This window comes from Danio rerio, chromosome 7, assembly GCF_049306965.1.
Source record: "Danio rerio strain Tuebingen ecotype United States chromosome 7, GRCz12tu, whole genome shotgun sequence".
In the NCBI taxonomy this organism is placed as follows: Eukaryota; Metazoa; Chordata; class Actinopteri; order Cypriniformes; family Danionidae; genus Danio; species Danio rerio.
Window position 1 is genome coordinate 32819190 of NC_133182.1, and position 20596 is coordinate 32839785.

Below are 20596 nucleotides of genomic sequence, written 5' to 3' on the forward strand. Positions count from 1 at the left end.
CTGGGTGTTAAGTACATACAGATTCAGGCACAGCAGTGGCACCGGAGCTTAACCATCGAGGTGAAGGGGAATCGGGGGGCCTGGAAAAGGGGAACACAGGAGGGAAACCACAACAAAAACAGAAATCTTGATGTGCAGAATGACTGGGCAAGGTCATTAGCTCAGATCGGGAGAAACAAAGAGGTCTCCTGCTGTCTGCCAACCACAGAGAGCCATAACGCTCTGAGATTAACAGGAACAGGAAGAGAAGCGTGTGTTGAGCAGAGAAATCCCTCATCAGCCTCTTCTGTGGAAACAACAACAACTCTGGTGTCTCTTTTCTAATCTCGTTTCTGAGGTTGTTGTGTCTCTGTTTCGTATTTAGGTAACATCAGCCTTATGGCTTAAAGGTTTCATTCTTCTTCTTTTTTTTTTTAGACCTCTTTAGATGTTGTTTTCATCAAATCTCTTCAGCCCTTAGATTTAAGTATTTCTGACAACAAAGGTCAGGACACGTAGGGACACGTATAAAACAGTCAGCCTGTCTGAGAAAAGCAGGTCCTTCCTTGGGTCCCATCAGGGCATGTTTCATTGATCCAAGATGCAGAGGAATTTTAGGAATTTTATTTAAAACGATATTCTGTAAGCATATGGGCAGACACAGAATATTTCATATCTTTTGCCTTTATGCAGGATTTAATCAGGATTATAAGATTTTATCCTTAACCCGTATTTATGCCAAGTAATAGGGATGGGAAAAAAATAGTTATTCTGTACAGACACGTGTACTTTTGGTCCAGAACACGTTAAGTAATCCTTTTACAACCAATTATCAACACAAGACAATACAACAAATAAAAACTTTCATAAACATTGACCCACATACAGTATATGCAATCAAGAAGAGTAAGATCATTTGAAAATGGACCGAAACTCATCTACACTAACAGGGCAACAGTTCACAAAAGCAGTAAAAATGGCATTAGGGAAGAACAAGGCACTGTCTTATCCTAAAATCCAAGAAAAAAATGATAAGTGGGTCTACTGGTGACCAGAGATGGCTATAATTTCAAAATCACAACTTTTCTTGACATACTTGAGCCCTAGTTAGAACTTTCCATATGTAAAACTGCCAACGGCAATTGATGGTTGCTGTAAAATGCAGAAGGTTGCCCTAAGGATTGTGTTATACAGTTCCCAATCCGGACACAATCAGCCACTTCTGGTTCACTACATTTCAACATTAAGGTTTGTCCATATCAAAGTAGTACCTCATCCTCGTTGCTAGTGAATGTTTTGGGATATAAAGGTTTGGTAATCATTGCTCTTCAAAATATCTTGTTGTTTTGAAATGACATGAAGGCAAGTAAATGATGACAGAATTTTCCCCTCAGGATCTTCAAGATTCTCAGGTTATAAATCAGTAACCACTAATTCTAATGCAAATTTGAATTGACTCGTTTTAATATTCTTACCAAGGATTCTGTTTAACCAGAGGGCCAGGTCATCTTTCATGGGCAGCAGACTGGACTCATGCCTACATGCCAGCCACTCGTTGTACTGGTGCAGACAGGACAGGTCAGGCCCTGGTTCCCGCCTGGGGCTGAACGGACCATTCATACTGACTCAAGAAGTGAAAGCTGGAGAGAGAAGGAAACAGGTGAAGTAAAGGATGTTCTAAAATAATTACACATCTAAAAATTGCAACCCAAGCTCATTCTGGAAACGTAGCCCCGCGGACGTTTCTGGAGACCGCGGTTTTCGTGGCCAGAGGTACATACAGCCGCGTTTAGTTTTTCTTGAGCAAACGCTGCGGGGCATTGTGGCGCCGCTCCGCTCCTCCTCTTCGTGCTCGGAGTGGAGGGCTTTCCCGCTGCTACCAGTTTGTCCGCTTAGCTCTCAGCATTACGTTGGCGGAGCGGAGGCCCGGAGGAAGAGGAGCTGGCTGCGGGGACGACCCGGATCGGGTCTGGGGAAGAGCAGTTCCAGAAATCAGGTAAGATGAAAAACAGAATCCGAAAAATAAGGGCGAGAACGTGGCGGAATCCGAAAACGCGGTCGAAATCAAAGACGCTTTTTTTTTCTGGATGGCTTTTGCAAACCGTTGCTTGGGCTTAGGGAAGGAGGAGGAGGAGGAGGAAGAGGAGGGCAGCGGGGTCGGCCGCCCGGTCGATCGTTCGGTCGTTTGGCCAGCCAGTCGGACGGATGGTCGCTCCACAGCGCAGAACAGCGCGGGTGCGAACGGCGCGCACTACCGAGAGGCGCTGGAGACGCGAAAAAGCGCGCACAGCGGCCTCTCGCGGATCCGTGAAAACAAAAACCGCTCGAATACGTATACCCGCGGGGCTACGTTTCCACAATGAGCCCGGGTTGCAAAATTGGCAGATATCTTATTATACTAATTTCTCTTTTATTTGGCCTTACTACTATTACAGAATTTGGCATTGTTTATTTAAGTAACTTATGAATGAACAAGACTGCATGTATGCAGTAAAATTCCATATTCCAAATTTCCAAAAAAATCAAAATTTTATTTTTTTAAAGATTTATTTTGGGTCTTTTTGCCTTTATTAGATAGGACAGTGTTTAGACAGGAAGCAAAGTTGGAGAGAGTGGGGAGTGGGGTAAGAACTCGGGACGCCCTGATGTGCTACTACACCATATGTCGGCTCTCTAACCACGCCAACCCCAACTCCCATTTAATGGAGAGTTTTTTTTAACACTTTTCTAAACATAATACCTTTAATAACTCATCTCTAATGACTGATTTATTTCATCTTTGCCATGATGACAGTAAATAATATTTTACTAGATATTTTTCAAGACACTTCTATACAGCTTAAAGTGACATTTAAAGGCTTAACTTAATTAGGTTATCTAGGCAGGTTAGGGTAATTAGGCAAGTTATTGTACAACGATGGTTTGTTCTGTAGATTATCTGAAAAAAATTGCTTAAAGGGGTTAATAATTTTGACCTTAAAAGGGTGTTTAAAAAAATGAAAAACTGCTTTCATTCTAGCCGAAATAACACAAATAATAATAAAAAAATTCCCCAGAAGAATAAATATTATCAGACATACTGTGAAAATTTCCTTGCTCTGTTAACATAATTTGGGAAATATTTAAAAAAAGGAAAGAAAAAAATCAAAGGGGGGCTAATGATTCTGACTTCAACTGTATGTATGTATGCACACACACACACACACACACACACACACACACACACACACACACACACATATATATATATATATATATATATATATATATATATATATATATATATATATATATATATATATATATATATATATGTAGTCATGTACATTTACACATTGTAATTTATTTTGTCTAATCAAAACTTGAATCACCATGCAGTCTTATGCCATGCAGTCTACAGTCATATTATTCAGTCAAATTATTATATATAGAAATTATTCTAATATGCTGATTTTCTGTATTAATATTTTTGTGGAATTTTTAAAAATATTTTAAAAGAATGTTATGTTCAGAATTTTTCTGATTAATATGATGTTCAAAAGAGTATTTTTTAAAATAGTAATGTACAGCATTCAATAAGGCAGCCACACTTCATCATAAATATCACACTATCCACTATCCATTTGAGCAATGTAATGCATCACTGATGTATTGAAGTACGTATTCTTCCCTTTTTGAAAAATCTTTTAAGAATTATAATGTGTTTTAAAACAAATTAGGTGACACCAACTGCAGTTGGACCAAATCCAAGCGACACTAAAAAAGAAAGCATTCCCTCTGCAGCAATGGCCAGGCTGAATGGTCCTGAATGGACTATTAAATGTGCTGCACATATGAATTATAGCAGCACATCTGTTCTTACAGAGCTTCTGTATGTGAACCACTGTTTGATTTCACCTCAACCACCTCTGGATTTACACTGCACCAAATGATGCACATCTACCACATTCCAACACCAATGAAAATAATAACATAAAACGCTAAAAGGCAAATGCACAAGACAAGAACAGCGACAACCATGAGTGTTAATACATTTCTGAATGCAGCCAGGTATTTCACAACTGATCATTAATACATTCTTCTGTACAGTATAAAGTTTGAATGAAAAAAAATATGAGCAAATTACAGTTTTCAAAAATGTTGAAGCGGCAGTGTGCTCAATTAAGTGGTTGTAAAAACTGATTTCTCGTGTTAGGCTGAAGGGAATCAGAGGCAACAGATAAACAGATAAATACCAGCTCAGCCACACTCTCGCTCAGGGGAGGATTTAATGCACAAGTCTTACTCCAATCCCTGGCAACTAAAAATGCTCTGTCCTGTAATTTCCCCCTTACTCAGGCAACCATTCATCAGAGGGGCCTTTCACAGGTAAAAACACGTTCCTGCTTCCCATAACCACCATGCTCTTGTAAGGCAGAGGAAGGAGAACAGACACCTGCAGGGCAGATGTGTGCGATTGAAACAGGAGTGGAGAGAAATAGAGGCAAATGCAAGTCCGCCTCGACCCCCATTTATTTTATTAAAGCTTGGATGAACAGAAGCTCTCAAGCGAACCTGATGTTGCTGAGGACAGGACGCATAAGCTCAGACACAATCAAGTGTTGTGCTTCACGTGTGGCATACAGTGTGGGGTGACGAGATAGTATGTTAAGAGTGGTTCCATGTGAGCACGAGAAATCGCAAAAGGAAGCTTTCAGAGATGGTCTATATGCCAGAAGAGCTCGAGATCAAAGGGGGGGAAAAGAAGCTTTGTATCAAGGTTTTTATTGATGCAACTGCAGATGGTGCAATGTTTGTGAGTGAAAAGGGGATACAAAGATGAGTAGGACTGGGAGACGCTTTAATAAAGGCTGATACAGTGGTAGTCGATGTACATCAATCCTGTATACTGACATCACTCTAGTAAAGACCCTTTGAAATCTGTCTAGAATGAAAGTACCAAATATTAGTATGCATGAACAGTGCTCAGCATATAAAAGTAGACCCCTCACAAATCTATCCTTTAAATTCATATTTTTAATAGGAAGCTTTAAAATATTATATTTTTGTATCTACATTAGATTAGTCAGTACTGAAGCCACATCTGGAGCTTACCTACCAAAATAACTTACGATAACTGTCCAAAAACTAGTACACCCACATTAATATGTTAATTTATATATATAAAAAATACAAATTTAAAAAAAGGAAAAATCAAAATAACCAATTGAAGAATTTAGTTGAAATTTTGTAGGTTGTAATTTTATTTTACAATATTTTGCTTGAATTTAATTGTATTGTCTTTCAATTTCTAAGTATGTTTGGTGGCTGAAATATTATTTTAATAAGTATATCTGTTTAATAAATCTGTTTTGTTTAAATGCACTGAGAAATGGATAAAAATATTCATTTTTAAAATGGGGTGTTCTCAATTATTCTGAGCACTGAATATACATATATGTAAAGTGCATTCGGAAAATATTCATAGCACTTCACTTTTTCCACATTTTTTATTTTACAGCCTTTTTTCAAAAAAGGATTAAATTTATTTATTTTTCTCAAAATTCTACACACAATATCCCATAATGACAATGTGAAAAAAGTTTTTTTTTAATTGTTGCAAATTTATTAAAATGGTGACGCGGTGGTTCAGTGGGTAGCACAATCGCCTTACAGCAAGAAGGTTGCTGGTTCGAACCTTGGTTGGGTCAGTTGGCATTTCTGTGTGGAGTTTGCATGTTCTCCCGGTGTTCACAAGGGGTTCCTCTGGGTGCTCCAGTTTCCCCCACAAGTCCAAAGACATATGTGCTATAGGTGAATTGGGTAGGTTAAATTGTCCGTGTGTATGTGTGTGCCATTTTTTGCCCATTCCCCTTTGAAGTACCTCTCAAGCTCCATCAGGTTGGATGGGAAGCGACGGTTCCAGAGATGTTCAATGGGATTTAGGTCTGGGCTCACCAAGTTGTTAAGAAGTCACTCCATTGATATTTTGGAGGTGTGCTTTGGCTCATTGTCCTGCTGGAAGATGAACCTTCGCCCCAGTCTGAGGTCAAGAGCACTCTGAAGTAGGTTTTCATTCAGGATGTCTCTGTACATTGATCTTTTCCTCTATCTTGACTAGTCTTCCAGTTCCTGCTAGAAGCAGACATGCCCACAGCATGATGCTGCCACCACCATGCTTCACTGTACAAATGATATTAGCCTGGTGATGAGTGGTGCCTGGTTTTCTCCAAACGTAATGCCAGGTATTTACTCCAAACAGTTCATTTGTAGTCGCATCAGACCAGAGAATTTGATTTCTTATGGTTTCTTATATTCCTTCAGATGCCTTTTGGCAAATTCCTGGTAGAAAGTGGCTTCCCTCTGGCCACTCTACCATACAGGCCTGGTTATTGGATTGCTGCACAGATGGTTGTCCTTCTGTAAAGTTCTCCTCTCTCCTCAGAAGAACGCTGGGGCTCAGACAGAGTGACCATCAGGTTATTGATCACCCTTCTGACTAAGGCTCTTTTCCTCCAAACACTCAGCTTAGATGGCCGGCCAGCTCTAGGAAGAGTTCTGGTGGTTCAAAACATCTTCCATTTACGGATGATGGAGGCAACTGTGCTCATTGGAACTTTCAAAGCAGGAGAAATGTTTCTGTAACCTTCCCCAGCCTTGTGCCTCGAAACAGTCCTGTCTTGGTTTGTGGTTTGACATCCACTGTCAACATTGAGACCTTATATAGACGTGGTGTATGCTTTTTCAAATCATGTCCATGTAATAAATTTACAACAATTAAAAAAAAATCATATTATTATCTTACTTCATATTATTAAATCTTATTTCATATTGTCATTATGGGGTTCTGTGTGGAGAATTTTGAGGAAATAAATTAATTTATTCCATTTTGGAATAAGGCTGTAACATCAAAAAATGTGCAAAAAGTGAAGCGCTATGAATACTTTCTGAATGCACTTTATATATCATGTTTTTTTTTTTTACAAATCCAAACCTAATTCCAGTAAACTGGCAATTAATATTTGCTCTAAATTGTCATATATATATATATATATATATATATATATATATATATATATATATATATATACACACACACACACACACACACACACACACACACACACACACGTATCTATAAATGTACATTTCTATATAGGTATGATTTATTACACAGCTCTAAGAGCTCAGTGATATGACCTGATGCATTAATGTGCATGAAACACTTATATTCAGCAGTCCACATGTGTTTGTTGCCTCATTCTAACCATACAAGGAAAATTTCCCATGATACATGTTAACCAAAAAGACCTTAAGCAGTTACACAGACCTTATGCCTCTTTGGAGGCTCTGAATAAATTTATAATTTATTCTTCCTGAATGCTGCATTCTGACAATGAGCTGTGATGAGATGAGGTACGCCATGAATACATTACCTGTGATGCCACTGTGAATTCCAACATACACAGTAAGTATAATACAAGCTTATAAATTGTTATTGTAATCTCACCAGGCCACTCAAACTATGTCTGGAGCGTACATATTATTGATCCAAATTCGGATCGTCAAAGTTCATGTTTTGTTCCAAACTGATCAATCTTTTAACATAATTTTACAATATTTCAAAGTTTGCATGAGAACAAGAAAACAAATGTGTTTGAGGCTCAAGGTATTTCAATTCAATGATCTGAACTCTTATTATTCATCTATAGGTATATGTAGATTTTCATTTTATGACACTCCTTTTATAATACAAGCTTAATTAGAGGAAATATCACACTGATACTGTATAACAGAGCTTAAATAGGTTAAAGCTCAGACTAATGAATTTAGTTGTTCACCATGACTCTGACAATCACATCAGTGGTTTGTTTGTTTATGAGTTGCAGTCAGATAAGTCAAATCCACAAATTAACAACTGGATGCATCCAAAACATACTTTACAAACATACCTTGTTTGCATATGTGTTGCATAAATTAAATCTGGACATTATATGTTTGCCTAATTATCTTTCTCATGTGTCCTGTAGTGCCAGTTGGGTCAGTTCACTGGCCTTCACAAATTCTCACGAATGGCCTTTAAAAAGCATCCATCAAATGAACACTTCAGAGTCTTTACAGAAGACAGAAGTTATCTGGAGTTTTTTTAGCATATTCAGATGCAGGAACTAAATATGAAACTGGGTCATACAAAAGAATCCAGGCAAAAGAATGCTTCATTTAAAAGTTGCTGTCAGGTCAATAAAAACAATCAAGAACAAACTGAGAAAAGTGCCAATTAAAAAGTGCAGTGCAGCAAACTATTTGCTCTACAACCCAGTATGTAATTATGAAAACACAAAAAAATATATATACATAATAATATTTATAGCATGATAAACACCGGCCATGTCTCAGTAAAGTGACTGAAATCTCAAGCAGTAAAGCAGACAGTTTTGAACACTTAAAGTGATTGACATCAGAGGCCTTATTCTGTCCACCTATAATTTACGACTTTAATCTGCATATTACATTAAGGCTGTCTTTCATCTTATTTTAAAATGCATTATTGGGGATCCGATTACAGGTAGTCATCCAACACACATTACTGTTTCCACTTAGCTAATGTGATTATTGTGACTGCATGTGTGGATTTTGTTAAAAACTTTGTCTTCACTTTCTACATCACTTCACAAGATTTGTTAGTGTGCTTCATGATAAATATTAAATAAACAAACCCCAAAAAATGTGTTTTACGAGTGAGAAAGGAAACAAATGTAAATAATTATTACAATTTTGATCCTAATCTGTGCGTTTTGGTACAATGCAACAAAGTATAGATAAATGGTTTGCATAACATGTCCTATACTGATCATATGCTAGGTCAGTAGCTGTTTGAATACAATCTGATTGAATGTTGTGAAAAGTGTACAAGTTCAAAATGTTTTAGATCCGATAAACACACAAAAAATATTTTAGCACTTCATAGAAAATCCTCAAATGTTTTTATACTGTACTAAATATTATAGTATTTTCAACTCTTCAATGAATGATACAGCATACTGTATTATTAACTATAGTGAATACTGACAAACTGCATACTTTAGTATAATTTAATTAAAGTAAACTGTGGTTTGTTGTAGTATAAACACTACCTGACAAAAGTCTTGTCACCTTTCCAAGTTTTAGGAACAACAAGTAATAACTTGACTTCTAGATGATCATTTGGTATCAGAAGTGGTTTATATGAAAGGCAAGGCCACTAGGTTACACTTATTGTACCAAAATAAAACACGATTATGCCTTGATTTTTAATTATTCAATTAGGACAGTAAGGTCTAACTTTGCCAAGACAAAAGTCTTGTCACTTAACAGAGATATTGTCCAGTCAAGAACATAAAGTCATAGTGCAGTGGGAAAGGAATTAATATTGTGTATGACTCCCATGAGCTTGGAGGACTGCATCCATACATCTCTGCAATGACTCAGATAACTTATTAATAAAGTCATCTGGAATGGCAAAGAAAGCGTTCTAGCAGGACTCCCAGAGTTCATTAATATTCTTTGGATTCATCATCAATGCCTCCGTCATCTTACCCCAAACATGCTCAATAATTTTAATGTCTGGTGACTGGGCTGGCCAGTCCTGGAGCACCTTGACCTTCTTTGTTTTCAAGAACTTTGATTTGGAGGCTTAAGTAAGATGATGAGCTCTATCCTGCTGAAGAATTTGCCATCTCCTGTGGTTTGTAATGTAATGGGCAGCACAAATGTCTTGATACCTCAGGCTGTCGATGTTGCCATCTACTCTGCAGATCTCTCACATGCCTCCATACTGAATGTAACCCCAAACCATGATTTTTCCTTCACCAAACTTGAGTAATTTCTGTGAGAGTCTTGGGTCTATGTGGGTTCCAGTAGGTCTTCTGCAGTATTTGAGATGATTGTGATGCAGTTCAACAGATGATTCATTGGAAAATCCACCTTCTGCCACTTTTCCAAATGATCAACTCGAAGTCAAGTCATTATTTGTTGTTCTTACAACTGGGATCGACGACAAGACTTTCGTCAGGTAGTGTGTACCATAAAAAACACGGTTTTGGATAGTTTATAATACTAAAGTATTATCATAGCAACTATAGAATTATCACGGTTTAATTAAAGTACTTTACAATAGTATGGTTAAAAACAATATAACATTTACTATAAATTACTATATTATTTTTTTCATGTGGGTGTTTACAGCTCGACTGAGTGTTGTCTATACTTGTTTAATTGATGCATCTTAACTCCAGGTTTGAATGAGTTTTTTCTGAACCTGCCAAAAAAGCAAGTAAAAACAGGCATGATAGATAAACTAATTCAAGATCTATCATTGCAACATCAATAAAACATCAAGCACAACAGAGTGTGACTGACATTAAGTACAATAGAAATGTGAAAAAGTAACAGGCCCATACTGATAAAGAACAGCATAAACTGAACATGACTTGAACTCTAAGCCCTTGTGTGTGTCAGTGATGACCGATGGAGCATGGGAAGCCCACACAACAGGATTACAGCACACAGGTGCCACATTCACACCTACACTGCAAGCTGACCATCCTCAGACAGGAGGAGAGGAAGAGCTCTTCTTCGTCCAAACCCACAGACAAAAAGACACTTGTTTCACACACACACACACACACCAAGATGCACGTCGCGGTAAAACACATACGCACACAGACTTACGCTCCAGTTCACCAGTCACAGAAAGGTGCGAACATTCATCGATACATGCTGACACAAGGCAACACACAAGATACAGCGAGTCAACTGCATGGATCCAGTGGCATTTTCCGTGCAAGAAGAAATATGTTGCATTTTACAGCCTGTAATTGTGTCCTCCCCTCCTGTTCTAGTTAATAACTTAATGAATCCTGTTGAGTTATACGAGTCAAAACACATACAAACTATTTTTTTAAATGCCATACCAATCTAAATGTCAGGTTCAGGGAACGTCCAGCACAATAAATCACATTTCTGCTGGCCTGGTAGTCTGGCTTCTCTTACCGCTGTTAAATTACATCTGTGAGTTACTGTAGAGAAAGGGCTTGACATTTATCATACCTAATAGTGCGTTGACAGGCAAAATGTAGAGTGCTTGCTCTATCAAAGAATTTGGGTGTAAAGAAAAGATCTCGGCTACAAAGCATGATGGGAGAACACCCAAGGCAGCTAATTTACTTGGAGTAAATCCATGTGTAAAAACAACACAGACTCTGTGTTTATTTTAATGCCATTTGTAACACTGAACCGCAGCTGCACAATAGAACTGAGAATAGCACATTATGTTTCTGTACTACAAAGCTCTACATTTCAATGAAACTTGAGAAGTCACCATTAGCAAAAGTGTGACACTGCTTATATTGAGTAAATCCCAACTACAAACAGTGTAAGTGAAGGTAGCAATTACACAGGGCTTTTGGCAATGCGATGTAATATTAGTCAACGTGAAAGATGAGCACCTTCTGTATCTAGCAAACTGTTTACAATTAATGCAAGGGCCTGAAAGTTACATATATCTTTGTACGGAAGTTTTATATATATATATATATATATATATATATATATATATATATATATATATATATATATATATATATAGTAATTTGTGTTTTATACATGATTAATATTAAACCTTCCCCCTAATGCCATACATAAATACATTGTAAACATTGTAACGCTGAAAATACATTGTATACAGAATAATTTGATGCAGATTTAAAAAACAATTGTTTATGTTATAATTATGTTCAGATTTTTCTTGCCCCATATGACTCAACTTACATCCTGATATTATAGGTCAAGAATACTGAATCATTGTGTAAGTTTGGACTGTCACAAATTAAGGAACAAAAAAAAAAAATGCATTTATCATATATAATATATAAATAAAATACTATAAAAGTACTTTACTGACATTTTCTGTCTTTTTCTGGTCAAACTTTACTTTATTAGTGTTGTAAAAAGCAGCACAAATAATTCTGCAAAACTTCTGTTGTGATAAAAAAAAATGTCAATCGTGCTTGGATTGACATGAGGGTGACCATTATTATTCATTTTATTTTTTGGGAAACAAAATTGATCATCCCTATATCTAATTTAAACCCAGATTAGTGTAGACTATACTGTAATAATGAAACTTCCTCAAATTCCTATATATATATATATATATATATATATATATATATATATATATATATATATAATTTGTTGGGACGAGCCCAGCATTTCTATTGCTTTCTATTGCTGCAAATTATTCTGTATACAATGTATTTTCAGCGTTACAATGTTTACAATGTATTTATGTATGGCATTAGGGGGAAGGTTTAATATTAATCATGTATAAAACACAAATTACTATATATATATATATATATATATATATATATATATATATATATATATATATATATATATATATATATATATATATATAAAACAAACTGTACACTCTCCCTCAATTAAGTCATGGACACTAAACAAATCTATGCAATACATTAACAATCTGCATATTTGTCCATAACTGCTTACTTTATGTAACCTAAAAAAGCTTCTCGACTGGCGTTGAAGAAACGATTAATTTGGCTTTTCCAGAACAACTGAATAAATGAGTTTAGTCTATTGTATTAAAATGAATTTGATCAAGTTACTACATCTTAAGAAATCATAAAAGAGTGATAAAGTGCTTACCTCTCACGGTATTCTCAGCAGATCAGCCAACAATGTCACTGTCAAAACTTTCACTCTCCCCACCAAACACATTCTCGGTGTCAAGTTGCAATTACACACACTGCCAGTGCAAACTCACCGAGTATCTGTGACGTGTTACAGAGTAGGACGCCTGCTATCATCGTGTAGTCATTTATCTCAATACCAACACAAGAAAAACACAATACTCTCTGGAGCAGAAACTGTTTTAAAATTCGGATGAAACTACATTCAAAACAAGTTGTATTTCGCCACAAAAAAAGCAGCTACAGTAGTTAGCAAAAAAGTTCAAGTTTGTTTACAGTAGTCTCTGCTTGGGAAAACTCGCTTTAAAAATAACGTTCAGCAATATTCAGTTGATGTATTTCTAATCAAAAAGACATTTAGGTTCAAACATAATATGATATTATTTCGTGTATTCAAAATTACAGCAAATACATGATTTTTTTTCAGTGAATTTTATACGAGCTATGGTATTTCTGTCAGACGAGATGATAAAATTCCCCTGTTGTTAGTTTAGTTTCCTAGAATTTGCACAACTGTACCTAAGTTTACAAAATGTGCAAACTACAGTCTTTGGTCTTGGTTATACTATAAAACATTTCAATAATTCGTTCAGCTTGTTGTTTATCCCAACCCACGAATCATCTTCTTCGGCCAGCAGATGGCGATACTGTCACTCATCGATAACATGTTCACTTTAGCGTCATCTGAAGCTTGTTCACTTCATAGACACATTTCAGGAACGCTTCTTTTGCACATCTCGGTATATTTTAGATCTTTAATTTAAAATGTAAAAGCTGTTATTGCATGTGCTTTGTATGAGAATCCAAAATCAAATAAAAAAGTACTCAGGGGTAGATATGTGCCAGTGCTCTTTGGGTAAGGGATTTATCAGAATAAACAGAAAATAAAATTTTATAAAATAAAATCAGTAAAAGACACATGGGGAATGTGGAAAAATATTTAAAACTTTTCATTGACATGGTTATATTTGGAAAGCTTTTATTGAATAGCCATGTTGATCGATGCTTTTTAATTTTGTTCCACATTTTTCAAGTGCCTTGGACTGATTTTTGCTGTTTATGGCATGTTTTATCCCATTTTAAAGGCCAATGAATTCCAAATAAATTATATGATTTGACGATTGAATTTCATTTATTAATTTATCATATATAAAACCGAGGAGATGGCGTCAAGGTGGCTTAGTGGTCAGCACTGTCGCCTCACAGCAAGAAGGTCACCAGTCAGTTGGCATTTCAGCGTGGAGTTGGCATGTTCTCCCCATGTTTGTGTGGGTTTCTTCCGGGTGCTGCTGTTTCCTCCACAAGTCCAACGACATGTGCTATAGGTGACTTGAATAAACTAAATTGGCCATATATAGTGTATGTGTGGGAAAGAGTGTGTATGGGTTTTTCCCAGTGTTGGGTTGCGGCTGCATGGGCGCATCTGCTGCGTAAAACATGTGCTGGATAAATTGGCGGTTCTATCGATCACTAATTAATAAAGGGACTAAGCCGAAAAGAAAATGATTAAACGGATAAAAAAACCGAGAAGCTTCTAAACGGTTTTTAGGCCATAATGGGTGTGTCAAAAATGCCTGTTCTTCCCGCCCACTTGCATGATTATGGCGGGTAATGGATGAACGTGTGTTCCCCTTGGTTAGGGAAGATACAGCTACACGACAGGGATCACTGCGCAGGAGCGTGACAGATGGCGGGATTCTTGTGGGTTTCCTGGACAACCGTGGAACGCGTCTGGTGTTTGGATAGACACGCGCGAATACCCGGCACGTGCCTGTCCAAATTGGTCCCTGGGGTCTGAGGGCCCCGTTCTGTATCAGATGGGACCATCACTAATTGGAGTTCTTTCTTCTAGATATAGATCCATGAACCATATCTAAACGTTGATATATTTCCTTTAGGCCGAAAGAACAAACAAAAACACCTAAAAGGCAAGTAAACATAACCAATTAGGGGAAATAATCACATAAATCATACAGACCCGGCGCCTGTCAGTCTAGCAGGTAAGTTAATTTACTTGTCATATGCTTCATGTCTACGTTTACTCGAAAAGGCATAGATTAAATTATAGCATTGCTTCCTTGCAGAAGAGGTGAGCGAAGCAGTCACTGTTCATAAAGCGTCAACTCAACATCCGGGTCAGTGCCCTCAGGGTGAGACTGCAGTAATTACTGTGCTGCAGCTGTCAGGTTGTACACTACTACAGGAGACTTGAAGTTAATAGAGTGATTGTAGTCTACCATTAGTTGGGAAGTATTTAGTTCACATCACATTCTGACTTGAGAAACAATTTAATTAATATTTTTATATAAAATATTTTTAAAATAAATTATGTGAAGGATACTAAAATTAAAGATAACGCATTAAAGATTTAACGCATAAATACAGCAGGATATACAGCAGCAGACATTAATCAGTTAGACAGACAAGAAGAGTAGTTTAAAATCGACACTAGGTGGGGCTGTGGTATTCCTGTGACTTTTAAAACAGCGACACAAATCCACATACTAACAATCATATTCAGGCCTGTAGCCAGGGGTTTGGGTGGTTCGAAAAACTCACCTCTCACTGACAAAGGTCCAAAATTTATCTCACATGACCTCATTTGTCTTATTTTGACTGCGATGCCATCATAAATTGTGAAAATAACCCATCAATAATAACCCATCGCTTCGGTGTGACTTCAGATAATCAGTTTTGATCAATGCAAACTATTTTTCAACATCCAGCTGTGCAAAAAACATACATACTGTATTGTTTTTAAACAAAAAATTACCAATAAAAAGGTGTGAAGAAAACGGACCATCTTAAAATTAATTTAAATACTATTTGGCTAAAGCTTTACATTATTATTTTATTTTATTTTTTTTTTTTTTTATATATTATGTTTTATTTTGATTACTCAAATGGCCAAATTCTGACTGAGGAATGTTAAATGTGCTGGCCAGTTTGTTATTTGAATAATAAATGACAACAGATTCCTATTTTTTTTTTCTTCTAATGATGTAATATGATTTGTATTGTAAAAATAGGTATTTATTCATGTTTCTTTGTTCTAAATGTTTAGGGAATGTTTTTGTTACATCAAAACATTATAATGACTGACGACAAGCTAATCCAGCTAAATGTAGTGCTTAAAATGTCACAAAAATGCAGCATTAAATCTCATATTTAAATAGAAAATGAGGTGAATAACTCCAAAAAGGTTCACTTTTTGGGAAAAAGGAAACACCCCTTTCAGTTGGCTGGCTACAGACCTGATATTTGCAGTAGCATGAACAGATTGTGATGAAATCAGTTATTTAATTTCATTTTAGTTTGACTTAAAAGATCTCCGCTGGTGACAGCAAAGCAGAAAAACAGGAACAGTTTTATAGTCCTTGTGGTCCTGATGCAACATCTCTCTCTCTCTCTCTCCCTCTCTCTCTGTGTGTACAATAATATGATTACTCGTGAGCGGTGATGGGATCAAATGAAGCTGTAATTCTATTATCACATGATGGAGAACTCGCTATCAGTGCATTATCAGCTTTCACTCATCCACATCATCAGGTATGAAACAATGTCCAAACCGTGGAGCGGTTCAATCATCAATTTAACAAACACACAAGTCAAACAAAAGCGATGACTGCACTTTGTAATTGTTTTTGATGTGATCAGAATGATCTCTCTCTTCTCTCCTTTTATTGTCCGCCACACACACACACACAAGCAGTAGCCTCACGTTTCTGCTCATGAATGCATAATCTCAATCATTTAATTATTTTCTTCTAGTTTACAAAATATTCCATGACAACCACATTCCTTCTTTACTACTATAAGCATCCCTGTCTCTATAGCAACCGTCTCTCCTCTCTAAAGATTCAGAGAGAAAAGATACAGGACAAAGAGACCGAAAAAAAGGGAATGAGATGGAGAGAGAGAGGGCCAAGGCCAGGCGGGCAATGTTTGGAATGAGCATTCAGCATCTCATACAGGATGACAGATGGAACTCTCTATCTCTCTCTCTTAACATGAAATGGTGTAGAGGTGGGGCATTTCCCAATTCAGTTGTCGAAGAGGAGTTAGTTTTTACATATTTAATAATTTATATTCAGTGTTTTTGACATGTTTTTTATTTTAAATATGAGTTACTTTTAAATTAAAATTCTCTTCAGTTAAGTCCTGTTCAATTTTCTCTATTGGCATGACTTTTTTACAGTATCTCCAAAGCATTTTAACGGTGTATGAAATATGCAACATATTTACATCATTAAAGTAATAAAATACCCAGTACATGACATATAAATGACAGAAAACAGGAACAAAGAACAGATAACTCATTATAATTATCTCAATGAATTAAGGGGTGTCATGGAGGTGCAGTGGGTAGCACAATCACCTCATAGCAAGATGGTCACTGGTTCAAGCCTCGGCTGAGTCAGTTGGCATTTCTGTGTGGAGTTTGCATGTTCTCACTGTGTTTGCGTGGGTTTTCCCCACAGTCCAAAGATAAGTAGTATCCACTGCGTAAAACATATGCTGCATAAGTTGGCGGTTTATTCTAATATGGCGACCCCAGATTAATAAAGGGACTAAGCTGAAGGAAAATGAATAAATGAACAATAAACTAAAGCAAATTAATTTAGTGTATAATATTTAGTGTATAATTATTAGAGAATAATTTCTGAAGGTGTGGATGGTGTGCAGCTATTTTAGTGATGCTGTCCTCTCTGAGTATATAGTAGGTTTCTCTGGGTCTCTCTACCATCTGTTTGTTTGTATAGTTATTTCTGTCTATATACGTCTTTTTTTTCTCAGTCTGTCTGTTTATCTATTTATCCATCTACACTGTAAAAAAAAAAAACAATCCATATTCATTTTCTTTGGCTTTTTCTTGTTTACTCAACTTTTAAAAACATCAGCTGCACTGATCTAAAATTATTCGCCAGTAATACAAAAACATTTAGTTGGGTTTACAAAAAGTTAGTAGTTTTCTGTAGAGGTGAACTACTCTGTAACAAACTTTTTAAGTTGTGCCAACTGAACATTTTTTGTCTGCAGAATTGGAATGCCTGAAGTTGAGTGAACAAAAAACATAATCCTTATTTCCTTTTGTACACAACATTCATTTATTTATGTTCACCTTTAATTGACAGGACAGTAGAGAGTATAGACAGAAAAGCATGAGGAGAGAGGAGAGGGGTTAGCATAGGACCTTAAGGCTGGAACACTACACCATTGACACTGACATGTGCTCAACATTTGAAAACATGAAGTTGAGTGAACAAAAAAAAAACTTGTGGAAATTGGTACTATGAAATAAAGCATTATCAGAACAAACAAACATGGTTTAGTTGAAAATGTATTTTTAAAATAGAGACAAATGTTAACAAAACATTTATTAGACACAGACTTGGAAACAGGACAGGAGGTAAAACAACATTAACGGTAAACAAGACAATAATCAAAACATGGCTGGACGAACAGGGATAAATGCTTTGTAATGCTTTACATGTAGTCACATGTATGTCAATAGTGTAGTGGTTAGTGTGTTGACGCATGGCACTCCGATGTTCACGGCGACCTGAGTTGGATTCCCACCTCTAGGGCTTATGCAGATCCTTATCCTCTCCCCATGCTTTAATGTTTATACTCTCTACTATCCTATCAATTAAAAGTGGAAAATAACGTTGATTCCACTATAAAAAAGGATAGGTAATAAGGATTTTGGTGGCACAACTTAAAAAGTTTTGTTACAGAGTCGTTCACCTCTACAGAAAACTAATAATCTTAGGTAAACCCAACTAAATGTTGTTGTATTACTGACAAATAATTTAATCTATCTATCTATCTATCTATCTATCTATCTATCTATCTATCTATCTATCTATCTATCTATCTATCTATCTATCTATCTATCTATCTATCTATCTATCTATCTATCTATCTATCTGTCTGTCTGTCTGTCTGTCTGTCTGTCTGTCTGTGTCTGTCTGTCTGTCTGTCTGTCTGTCTGTCTGTCTGTCTGTCTATCTATCTATCTATCTTCCTGTCCGTCCGTTCGTCCATCCATCTATCTAACTGTCTGTCTCTCTATCTATCTCTTTCTGTTTGTTTGTCTGTCTGTCTGTCTGTCTGTATGTTTGTGTTTTTGCAGCCATTTTATGGTGTTGATGGGACAGTACACAGTAAAAGAGGGTAATGAATTTCATTGGTTCAGGTGGGGTTTGTGGGTGTGGCTAAAATGCCCCAAAGATGACTGCGTCATAATGTGCGTCAAACTCTCACGTTTCAGAATAGTATCCTTGAGGGTGGGGGTAAATGGAGGAACTATTTCTCTACTGCATGAATTTGATATCACACTACTCAAAGTTTCACACACACACACGCTGTCATAGTAGTGGTATATTTTACTTGCAGCAGTGCAAGGGAGTGTATGAGTGTTGTTCTCCAGCTCCTGACCTTGCTTTGTTCTTTCAGTCCAGGGACGGCTGAATCTCTCGGGTGCTGTGACTCAGGAAACAGGTGTAAATGTCTAGAGGTTCAGGATGACTCATACAGACACATTTTATTTCAAGTATTAAAATACAAGAACGTCCATTTAAATGTCTCATACCTCATTAAACAGACTTAAAGGTTGTTCAAATACTTTGAAATGTAGTATAGTGCTCTGTTTCTGTTTCAGGAGTGTATCTGGGCTCCATCTGGGGAATAACAAGACTAGCAGGATCTAGGACACACACAAACAAACACCTGCATAGACATGCGGAGATGCATCAATGCATCATGCAGTGAGATATAAATATAACATCTATCTATCTATCTATCTATCTATCTATCTGTCTGTCTGTCTGTCTGTCTGTCTGTCTGTCTGTCTGTCTGTCTGTCCGTCCGTCCGTCCGTCCGTCCGTCCGTCCGTCCGTCCGTCCGTCCGTCCGTCCGTCCGTCCGTCCGTCCGACCGTCCGTCCGTCCGTCTGTCTATCTGTTTCCAGGCTAGTGTGTTGTTAGATAAGAATCAGTGTTTTTTATTCTTCCCCAGAAAAGAGCATGACATCTACTTTGATCGGTTAAATAGCTCTTCTGACTGTCTGTCCTCCAGTCATTCTCCTTTTTATCTTTCTATCTGTTTATCACTCACTCTGTCTCACTGTTTCCCCTCTTCTGTTGTTCTGCCGCTTGAGTGACAGTTATCTGGTTCATACAGACTGCTGTATACTGAAATAATTGGCCAGAAAGTGCTGCTTAGTCAAGTCTATCTGTGCGGGAATGAGTGACAGGCAGTATTGTGAAGTGCTGTGAACAGTTGTGCACATTATATTGGAATAGAAGAATGATTATCTTATGATCAAAACAATAGAGGGTAAAAAGAGCAAGAGATGTGTAGAGTACATTGAATGCTGGCCAGAAATCAGAGCGAGATATGTGCGGGATAATGAGTCACCAGCCACATCACCTCTGCGGTGGGTGAGTCACATATGGTGACATGATGGATGGGTGAAGGCAGAGAAAAAGCAGACAGATGACATTGATAGCAGACTGGAGAGATGATGAATACAGTGATAAAATATGTAAATTGCAGGTCTAAATTTCTATCTGGACTCTATGGGCTAAATGCACAGCTAGTGTTTTTAGGCCGATTAAAAACTTCATGTGAAAGCTTAATGTGATTTTTCAGTTTCATAAGGTTCATTTTACAGAATTGATGTTGTAATATAATTACAATACATTCAGTTAAATAGACGTAAGCATTCTAGTTGTTCAAGCATAAAATGAGATGAAATTATAATTTTTTAAATAAATTTAAAATTTATAAATTATCTAATTGAAAACCACAAAAAAAAGGATGCATTTTGATGCCAGCTTTTCAGAATCTAGTCTATTTAGCACCTCCATCTTTTGC

At 36.8% G+C, this 20596-nt stretch overlaps 2 protein-coding genes across 2 annotated transcripts in view; both read right to left on the reverse strand.

Annotated features, from left to right (window-relative positions):
* Positions 1-12818, reverse strand: part of gas2b (growth arrest-specific 2b) — a 33056-nt gene extending 20238 nt beyond the window's left edge. The window contains exons 1-2 of the mRNA XM_002662837.8: positions 12673-12818; positions 1455-1619 (exon numbers count right to left, since the gene is read on the reverse strand). Coding sequence (XP_002662883.1) covers positions 1455-1599 — 145 coding nt within the window. The 5' untranslated portion in view covers positions 1600-1619; positions 12673-12818. The remainder of the gene's footprint in view (positions 1-1454; positions 1620-12672) is intronic.
* LOC141375459 (uncharacterized) lies at positions 6036-12833 on the reverse strand. Its single transcript, XM_073908916.1, is given in 2 exon segments — positions 6036-6676; positions 12791-12833. Coding segments are annotated over 2 exon segments (684 nt in total).
* Positions 12834-20596: the final 7763 nt, after the last annotated feature.